Source organism: Artibeus jamaicensis, unplaced genomic scaffold (assembly GCF_021234435.1).
Source record: "Artibeus jamaicensis isolate MK-2021 breed Jamaican fruit bat unplaced genomic scaffold, CSHL_Jam_final scaffold_1964, whole genome shotgun sequence".
Classification (NCBI taxonomy): domain Eukaryota; kingdom Metazoa; phylum Chordata; class Mammalia; order Chiroptera; family Phyllostomidae; genus Artibeus; species Artibeus jamaicensis.
The window spans coordinates 8058325-8068795 of NW_026522030.1; the positions used below are offsets into that span (position 1 = coordinate 8058325).

The 10471-nt window shown below is 52.9% G+C and overlaps 1 protein-coding gene across 1 annotated transcript in view; it reads right to left on the reverse strand.

The window, feature by feature from the left end:
* SNX30 (sorting nexin family member 30) overlaps positions 1-9455 on the reverse strand; it is an 84865-nt gene extending 75410 nt beyond the window's left edge. Inside the window, exon 1 of the mRNA XM_037152666.2 lies at positions 8954-9455. Coding sequence (XP_037008561.2) covers positions 8954-9109 — 156 coding nt within the window. The 5' untranslated portion in view covers positions 9110-9455. The remainder of the gene's footprint in view (positions 1-8953) is intronic.
* Between the last annotated feature and the right edge of the window lie 1016 nt (positions 9456-10471).

A 10471-nucleotide genomic window follows, 5' to 3' on the forward strand; every position in this document is an offset into this window, starting at 1 on the left:
AGCCAGCGCACGACCCCTCTAATACCAAGTAAACAAACTCAACTGCTCAGACATGAATCAGAGCATTTTTGCCAAGCGGTTATTTATGTGCTTATTTTAATTCGAGACCCTCATTTATCATGGAACATGCCTCCTTCCCCATAACCTCCACCAATGCTCAGTTCTCCCTTCTCCTGAAGGCATTCCTCAGCCCTGTTCGTCCCTTAGCGACCGACCACCCTTCTTATACCAAACTGCTGTGACCTCCTGCCCTCCGTGTGACTTTCAGTATCTACTTGGTCTGAATTCTGACCTCGACCTCTGCACCTTCTGCTCCCACCTCTATTTAGACCAACTGGAAGTCCACATCTATATAATAAAGAAGGGTTTGCTTTCTTTATTATACAGAGGAGGCACCACTGGCGCTGAGGCGCTGAGCCCTGAGGTTTGGGGGGGCTCTCGACAGCAGGGTTCGGACACCCTCTGTCCCGAACTCCTGACTTCAGACGGCAGCCAGTCGTCCTCACACCTCTGGCTCACCCTTGTTTCCCAGTCCCTGCTCCTCCTGCACCAGGGAGCATCGCCTCCTGGACCAGACAACCAGTCACCCACCCCCGCCCCCCGCCCTTACCCGAACCAGCCCTCTTTACCTGCGCTAACCTTTGTCTTCCAGGCAACAACTCTGACCTAAACCAGGCTAACACCTTCCCAACCTCCCTCGTTCACTGCCAAGCTCTCCTCATCCCGAGCACTGATCACACACCCACCTGCTCAAAAACCCTCTCGGGCCAGCTATCGCCTAAAGAACACAAGCAACTCCACACCACAGCACTCAAAGCAGCCTTTGGCTTCCCCCTGACCTGACTTCCCCCTTCCTCTGTTACCAATCCCCACCCCTAGACTCTCAAAGCCCACACGTGGCCCCCCTGAATCCAACCGCAGTGGACACAGGCCTTGTCCACCGCCGGCCCTCCACTCGAGCTACTCCCTCTGCCCGAGCTACTCCCTCTGCCCATGTTGCTTTCTCCACCTGGCACTGGAGGCTTTCTCAAACATCAAGGACCTGGTGAAAACGCACCCCTGCCACCCTGGCTGACTGCAGATGCACCCCCACCCCCGACAGCGGGCTGACCAACAGGACTTAAGTACCCCCTCACAATACTCCCAACGTAAAACTCAATTGTCACTTCACATTTTAAGTGAATGTATTGATCAATTTTAAGTTTCAAGTGACAAACCAAATTGAAAATAGTGTAAACAAAAGCGCACCCAAGGCCTCCCAGAACAGGGAAGCCCGGGGAGCAGGGCTGGCCAGCTTCGGCGGAGTGGGCACAGGTGGGGCGGGGGCACGTGCTCCTCGGGCTTGCCCCGCCTTCCTCCCCAGCCCGCCTCTCCTCTCCGGCTGCAGTCAATCTAACCCACCGGAGAAATTCCTTCCCCCAGCATCCGCCTGAGCAAACCTCAGGAAAGACTGCTGGGCTCTGCTAGGGTCCCGCATCCACCCAGGAAGATATTTTGGCTGATGGAAGATACTAATGAATGACCAGAAGGCAGGAAGACACGAGAAGGCAGGGTATTTTTCTCTGGTCCAGACAGAGTCCCTGGTGGCCGCTTGCTCCCTCTCCAGGACGCCCTTCCACCGTGGCCCCAGCTCTTGATGTGCTGCCTTACATACCACAGTTCAAATTCGCACAGAAGCTCCTGCGTTCTGATAATACCACCTCCTCCCCCGGGCCTCCGACCTGAGGATGGTCCTCTCTGGTTACTTCTCTGTCCTCAGCCTGATTTCTCATGCTTCCCATCACCTGTGGAACTCATTCCCTGTGTTACAGTCTCTCGGTTTGAAATACCTGTTTTATTCCTTGATCAGACCACAACTAATACAGAAAATGACAAAGTCAAGGAAAGAAGGAAGGCAAGAAAGAAAGAAAGAAGGAGAAAGAGATAGAGAAAGGAAGAAAGAAAGAAAGAAAGAAAGAAAGAAAGAAAGAAAGAAAGAAAGAAAGAAAGAAAGAAAGAACTAAAAACTGCCACCGCCACCTTGCATTTATGAAAGGCTCACTATGTACCAGACACTCCTCAAGGCACTGTGTTTTAGAAATGAACTCACAGGATTTTCTCAGCAAACCTGTGATGTCGGCACTTCTGTTAACCCCTTTTGAAGATGAGGAAACTGAGGCTCAGAGAGAAAATCCCTCACTGTTACAAGGACTGTAGGTAGTGAAACCGGGATTCAAATCCAGACAACCAGGCTCCAGAGGACATGCTCCAAAGCCTGACAGCAAGCAAAGGGTGTTTCAGGGGGCGGGTGGAGCACCCACAGGACCCAATGCTTCTGGGAGGTCAGGTAAGATAAGGAGTTCGAGGCGTCAACTGGATTTAGCAATAAGGAAGTCACGAGGATCCTTGAACTGAAAAGGTAGAAGCCAGACAGCACAAGGCAGGCCAGCAGGCCAGAGGTTAGGAAGTAGAGACAAGAGGAGCAAACCTTTCTTTCACAAAGTTTGACTGTGAAGGAGTCACCAAACGAGGCAGCAGATGGAGGAGGAGCTGACATGGCAGCAGCGTTTTCTGTATTCTTGCCTTGTTTTAGAAATGAGAGCCACTTGCGCGTGTTTAAATATTGATGGGAACGAGCCAGAGGAGAGGGAGGCGGAAGACATGGGAGTCGGGAGGACGGCAGCGCAGGGTCTGGTCTCCGGGGGCCGAGGGGCAGGCTGTGCAGTCCCAGATCCACTGAGAATCTCTTCTGCTGCCAACAGCGGGTGAGAAAGCAAGGACGGCTACAGATTCAGATTGGTTTGTAGACTGGTGAAAAGAAGTTCTTTTACTGTGACTACGGCCTTCCCTAAGCTAGAAAATGAGGCTGTCGGCAGAAGGAAGGGCGGAGTAGAAGGGTGGAGGGTGTGAGAAGCAGAGAAAAGCTGTAGATTAGCCACGGTGCAGAATGGGGCCTACTGTGCGGCAGGGGTCTGGGGCCCCAACTGCAGTTGGAACCTGTGGTTATGCATGACGGCAGGAATTCTCCAGGTGCCTTCAGATGCTCTAGGTCTAGGCAAAAGACATGAAAAAAATGGGATGATCCAGCTTGGATGTACGAGGAGGACAGCAATGGACGAGGTGAGCCACAGAATCTAATGGAGGCGGGTGTACGCAGGAAGTCAGAGCACAGGTGCAGTCGGTCACTCCTGAGAAGGGGGCAAGGCAAGGTGGTATCTGACGGCACGGCCTCTGGACAGGAACAGTTCTGGATGTTACAGTACAAAGGTGTGGCCATGGGGGAACTGAATTCTGAAAAACCAGGTGACGGTGACTGGAAATAGGGTCAAAAGACTGAGAGTTCTACAGATGTGGACAGAGTCCTACAAGACAAGGGCATGATGAGAGAAGACAGTGAGTCGGCGAGCGGGGGAGCCTAAAGATCTTGATGAACAGGGGTGAGGAGAAGGGAAGTGAGGAAATAACTAAGAAGAAGGTAGTGGAAGGTCTGTAATGGGCATTTGTTGTTTCTGCTTGCCCAAAAGTCATTGGTTCCTACTTCTTCCAATAACAGCATGATATTGATGACATTGATATTGCTTTGGAAGCCACCTCTTGCCTCCCCAGGTCATGAGGGGACTTCCCCTCATATTCTATAGTTTATTCTATAGAATAATATTCTATAGTTTGATCTGGGGGATAGGAACATGAGTGTTCATTGTTGGGAACCGCCCTGCCTGGTTTGAGAAGCTGTAACCTCCCATGGCTAAGGCTGAGTGAGCGACCTTCAGACCATAAGCCACTAAGGAGACAAAGCTTATCTCCCTGGCAGGGGCACCGCCTCTGCTCCTTTTACTCCACTCTGCCTGGCCGCCAATGCATGGTCGGTTAGCCAGTGACAAGTAAGATTCCTCAAGGGGGGGATGACCTAAGACAGGCATGATCATAGGCAGGCCCCAGGGAAGGACTTTTGGGTGATAGCAAAAGGGGGTGATGGACCCTCACCCCCTGGGCTTTGGCATAGCTTGAGTCCTCATTCTGTCTAGAAGTCTCCTAATCTCTTGGCTGCCTTACTTCCTCTGCCTGACTTAAGCCTGAAACAATGACAGAGGGCGGTGCAGCCCTGTGCTGGAAAGGGCCGGTTCCCTGGGGTGATCAGGCCTGAAAAAGAATATATAAAATCCTGTGAAACCTGCTTTGCTAAGAATGCTCTCAACTAAATGATAAGGGTCTGAGTAGGAAATGAGTTTGTTTCCCAAAGTTTTATAACCCTTTAGGTAACAGCCCCTGACTCAGAATAAGCTCTCCTAGTTCTTTGAATGTTATCTATTATTTGATCCTTACTGCCTGACAATGATTAATGAGCTTTACCTGTATTCCTGTGCAAAATGAACCCAATAAAAGCCCACTGAGGAAAAGACTCTAAGTCCTTCTCCTTTGAGAGATTGGCCACCTTTCCTTCCCAAGCAGATCAAGTCTTGGTAGACTTATTCTCATCTGTGGAGGATTGTGGGCGGTGGGGGCCCTGCAGGCGGAGCCCCCCCCCCACGGTTCATGTTATTATTCATTTAATTCGTTCAACCACATAGATACATTTTATCCCTTAGATCATAGAGATCTACTTTATATACTTTGTGTATATATTTCACAGTTCTAACACACATACATAAACTTCCCTCCCCCAGGCTCTAAACATAGGGACCCGTGTCAGGTCTGAGCAATCGGAATTACAAAGATTGGCTTCGGCACCTGACCCAGTTTAGGCCCATGAGACGCCAGCCCAAGCTTTTGCTGGAACTATCAGGGAAGAGATGCTGTCCTTCTGCTAGCGCCGTGAAGCTTGTTTGTATAACCCATCACTTTGCTAGCTAGAGAAGAAAGCTAACACAGAAGAGAGCAGGCGGGGCCGAGAGGAAAGGGACAGGTTCCCGACATCATCTGAATCCTTAGTTCCAGCCACCCCTGAAGCCAAATACCTGGGGCTTTTCAGTTAATATTCTTTTAACTAAAAAGAAGCCTAATTCAGTGGACCAGTCACATGAAGGATTCTCACTGCAACAGCCCGTGCGGCCCTTTTCCACATGTAAACCAAACCATGCCGTCCCCCTGCTCCAGACCCCACCATGGCTCAAGAAGCAAAGGCTGATGTTCCCAGGGTGACCTACCGAGCCCCCACCGCCACGCCCCCCCAGACTACGACTCTCCCACTGCACACTCACCCTAGCCACGCCGGCCTCTCAGCTATTCCCTGACCCCCTGCCCCGCCACCCCACAGTGTGCCTTCAGGCCTCTGCTGTAGCTGTCCCCTCACCTGGCCTCTCCCCCAGACAGCCACCTGCAAACTCCCTCACCTCCTGCAAATCTCCGCTCCAATCTCAAGTTCTCGATGAGCCCTCGTCGAGTCCCCATTCCCATGGCCAATGATCCCAAACACCTCCCTGCCCTTCTGCTTCTTCTTTCCTTAGAATTTATTACATAATATAGCATGTACTCATTAAATGTACCCAGTGAGGGTAGGGGTCTTCCCCTGGTTGATTCAATTCAATTTCCTAGAACACTGCGTGACTCCTAGCAGGCCCTCACATATTTGCTGAATGAACAAATAAAATGACATGAGCCTCAAAGGAGCAGAACTTGGTTAGAAGAGGCCGTGGAGGGAAAGGACATGAACCCCCATCTCCTGAGCCTGATGTGAGTGGAGCACGGGAGGAAAAGACACCTGCTTTTCAAAGACTGCAGGGGGTTGGCAGTGACCTAGGGGCAGGAAGTAGACGTAAGAGTTCAGCAGAGAGGTTGAGGATGTGGGTAGGGTGTTAACCACAGTGAGAGGGCTTGATGTTAAGTTTCGGGAGACACCCAGGAGTTGGAGGCTGAGTCAGGGGAGAGGCAGCCCAGAGAAGTTTGCAGATGAAAAGTGAAAAAGAGTAAACCATGGGCCAATGGTTGACTTACATTTTAAATATTTTAGTTATTTATTTTGAGGGGGGCGGGGAAGGGAAGGAGAAAGAGAGAGAAAGAAACATAACATCGACCAGGAATGGGGATCAAACTCCATGACCTTTCGGTTTGCAGGCCGGTGCTCGATCCGCTGAGCCACACCAGCCAGGGTAGCTTACTTCTATTTTAGGTGGAGATAAAGGATGTGGTGATAAAAGGCCTGGGGAGTTTAGCTGGTGTCAAAAGAATCAGTCCTAGCAATCATTGGCAGAGAGAAAGGATTCCTCCCATCACTCCATGATTTGAATGATATTAGATTCTCTGGGTGGAAAGGCCATCACCTATGGCCTTTCCCTCCTTCCCAGCACCCAGAGGTCATTCTGGACCAGGTCAGTGTCTGCTGAACCTGGGGCCACAGAAGGCAGTTCTCCTCACTAAGCAGCCTGGCAAATCTTCACTCTCCAAGCCCAGAACTGACTCTGAAGCAGGCATCCAGGATCACAACCCTATTATCCAAAAAAGCAACAGAACAGAAAGAAAGACCAGAGAACTCACTGTTCCTACCTGCCCTCCACGCTGCCGAGGCAAGGAAAAGCAGGGCAAAGGGAAGCCTTCCTTCCACTGGTGCTGATTCACCTCTGTTGCCTTCTCTCTACAGAAATTTCTCCAGTTATGAAACATATGTGCATGCCAGGATTCAAGGAAAATGTTACTCCTGGTCGAAGATAGAAATCACATTGTTTAGCCTCTAAGGAAAAGTGGCTTACTATAAATCGGGCCCTTGGGAGTGATGTCATTTTGATGTTCCTTACAGCTATAGGAGCCTTATTAAATAATTAATAATTATAATGAGGTCTTCAAGACCGTCTCTCTCACGGAAGTGTCTCTGTAAATGCAGGCAGCAGGAATCAGACTTGGGCCTCACTTCCTGCCCATCAACGAGATCTGGGTGGTGCAGGGCATCCGTCCTCCCAGTTTTTATTGGTAAAATGCCCATAGTTCTGAGTCAGGTGTCCTCCTGACTCAGAAGTATGCATCATTATGAAGAGTGGCTCATTAGGCAAACATTTAAAATAACCACCTGTAGCAGCCAGCCCCCAAGACAGCCCCAGGGAACCCTAGCAGTGTTGTTGATCAGTTCTGTGACTTTAAGTGATACTACACATAATAAAATCATAAGCTAATTACATAAACAAGACTTAAGCTCCCACAGCATCTCTTCAATGTTATAACGAAATGATGTTATTGGAGGACCTGTGGATACACTTGTACCCTCTTCCCACATTGCACCAGCATTAGTCTCTGCGGCCTATCACTTCCAAGTGGTAGATTATAAAAGACTGTGGCTTGCATCTTGGGATCTCTCGCTTTCTGGGATCCCTCGCTCTGGAGGAAACCAGTTACCACAGCAAGGAGCCCGATGGAGAGGGACTATGACCTGCCAGTAGCCAAGTGAGTGAGCCTGGAGCCCCCCACCCACCGGGTCCAGACTGCAGATGGTGGAAACCCTCGTGAACCCTCATCGGCAGCCACCTCATGACAGACCTGAGTCACAGCTGCCCCACCAAAGGGCTCCCAGATTTCTGACCCTCGCGTGCTGTTTTCAGATGCTAAATTTTGGGGTAATTTGTTACACAGCAATAGATCATCCATTCATTATCCTACACAGACCTGAGATCAAAATCAAAAGATTTAACCTCAGTTCCTCATCAACATACATGCAGGACAATTTCGCTTTCCATAAAAGAGCAGCAAATTATTTTCAGGTATTTCAACAATTACTTATCGAGTGTCAAATACGGGGAAGGTATTTGCGAAAGAAATAAGCCTTCCTATAGTGTGTAATCTATAAAATAAAAAAACACAATCACAAAGAGCCCCCCCACACACATCTCAAGCCACTCGAACCACTGGTTTTATTAGCTTTTTAAGTCTTCTTGCTCCTATTGCTTTAGCCCCCACTCCCCACTCTTTGCCTTTACAAACCCTCTCAAGAAGGTTCATCAAGAAGCCCTGCCTAGCTATTTTGACTGCAGGCATACGCATTTTTATTGTGTTAAATGCCCTCCCATCTAAGGGGGAAAGAAAGTTAGGTGCCCCTAATTTCATTTAGTATTAGGACAAGAAGGAATTCATATTTCACCAGAAGGAGGAAATACCGATCCCAAGTGTTGAGATCGATTCTGATTTCTGCAATGAGTGACAAGTGTCAACAGCAGCGCCAATACAATCACAGCTCAAGTCCCGGTCACAGCTGAAATGGAGACGGGGGATGGGGCACGCGGCCGCTTTCCCCTCACTGGGCTCTGCTGTCTCTCAAAGCGGCAGGAGGCTCGCGCTGCTCTAAGAAAATCAGGAGCCGCACTCGGCACAAAGAAGGTCAAAGGGCGAGTTTCTTTCCATCAACCACAAAACCAGCGGCTGCCAAACCTAAACAGTGTGGGAGGCCGTCAGAGGTGAAGGAAGCCCCAGACAGAAAACCGCAGCCGAGCCTCCTCCCGCCACGGCTGGGGTCTGAGTCAGGTGACTTGTCAGGGCGCACTACAAACCTAGACAAAGGTCCCTCCCCACATGACCGACGGGGAGGAAGACGACTGGCAGTAAGATCGAGGCTGCCCAGTCCGGCTTCAGAAAACCATTAACTCTCGCTTCTTGGCAGCCCCAGCAAACTGGAGGAGCTACAAGTTACTCTGCAGCTCAGCCTTCAGGGATGCGCCTGGAGGAACTTGGGACCCCATCCCCAGGCCCCCGCGCCGCGCGCTGCACCCACGCCTCCGGCCCCAGCCCGCCGGCGGGACCCCTCCCCGCCAGCTGTCACCAGCGCTGGAGACCCAAGCCCCGCAAGGCCGTCCCCTCTGGTCGCTTCCCCTGAGGCCGCGACCCCACGGCGGTGACAGAGGGGAAACGCCTTTTCCAAAGGCTCCGGGGGCGAGGGCGCGCCCGCCCCCGGGAAGGGGCGCCCAGGGTGGGCGCCGCCCGGTGCCCGAGGGAGCTCGGCATCCATCGTCCCTTCGGGGAGAGCAAGGAACCTCCCGGCCCCCGGCTAAGCGCTGCCCACCTTGTCGGCGAAGCTGCGGGCCGTGAGCAGGTCCGGGCTGGGCGTGCTGTCGCCGCCCACGGCCTCCTCGCTGCTGGAGCCGGCCAGCGGGTGCGGCATGTCGCGCAGGGAGTGGGGCCCCGTGGACGGCAGGGCCTTGGGGAGCCCGCCCGACATGGCGCGCACCGCCCGGGACGCGCCGCCGCCGCTTCCTGCCGCTGCCCGCCGCGGCGGGCTCCCCCAGCGCCCGGGCCGAGGCCCCGCTCCGCCGCAGCTCAGTCGGAGGCCCTGCACCCGCCGGGCTGGGAGCCGCCGCCGCCGCCCGCGGGCTCGTCTCGCCCGCGCCGGGCCGCGCTGCACTGAGCTGCTCCGCGCCGCGCGCCCCCGCTCCGCGCCCGGGCCCGCCGCGGTCCGCTCGCACCTTGGCCGCGGGCGGCCAGCCAGCACCGCCACGCCGCCCGGCCTCGCGCGGCCCCGCCCCCGCGGCGCCTCGGCCGCCCGGGGAGGCGGAGGGAGACGGGGGGACGCGAGAGGGGGCGGGGGGCGGGGAGGCGGGCGGCTGTGTCCCCGCCCGCCGCCCCGCAGGAAGTGCGCCCGGGGCCCTCGGCGGCTGCCCTCCGAGTGTCCAGCCTCGCCTGGGAGAGACCGGCCCCGCGGAGACTGCGCGCTGCCCTCCGAGCAAATGTTTAACGGAAATCAGAGGTGGAAAAAGACGTTGGAGGATCCTGTTGTTCCATTCCACCCGCGTTTACTGAGGCGCCCGCGGGCAGCCACGCTGGGGTCTGGGGTCTTTGGAACACCCGTGTGGCTTGAGATAGTCTGGCCTTTAAAACAACCCGAAATGGAAGGGATTATGAGGCCTACAGAAGAATGGCATAAAATGCTATTATTAGGTTCAAAGGAAATAGAGAACAAGTCAAGGAGACTGCGTGAGATTTCTTCAAGTGCACGCCGAGATCCCCGTGCCACCTCGCTTCTGCAGCGAAGCGGGGTTTATGTTGCGTTAAACCGCAGAAGAGGGAGCACCAGAAAATAAAGAGAGGGGGCGCTACAAATGATACGTGACTTTTAAACGCACACCTTGACCGAACTGCCCTTTGAAAGAACGTGAGGTTTAAGCTCTTTTTTCACGCTTTTGTGCTTCCTTTCTGGGCCTTTGGCCTAGCTGGAAGCCCTAGTTGGATTCTCGGCATTATTTGCTGGGAGAGTAGAGAGTTAAGGCATTACTTCAGCTCTTTGGGAGTGGAAGTTCACTTCCTTATCCCACCTTACTTGTCTCTGCAACTTTTGTTCTTAGGGCCACGTCAGTAGAGCTTATCAGCCCAGGCAAGAACAGATGGATACAAAGTAACACATGGGGTGGCTTATGGTGAGGGAGCACGTTTTCCCTATCTGTTCCCAAGCACTATGGGATTGCCCCATCTCACCTGACAAATCCCAAAGGTGGGATTCACTGTGGTCAACAGCACACTTTCCTCTGGAAGCAAGTGATGCTTCAGCAGGAGAATGCAGAGAGTCGAGGCTGACCCAAAACACCAC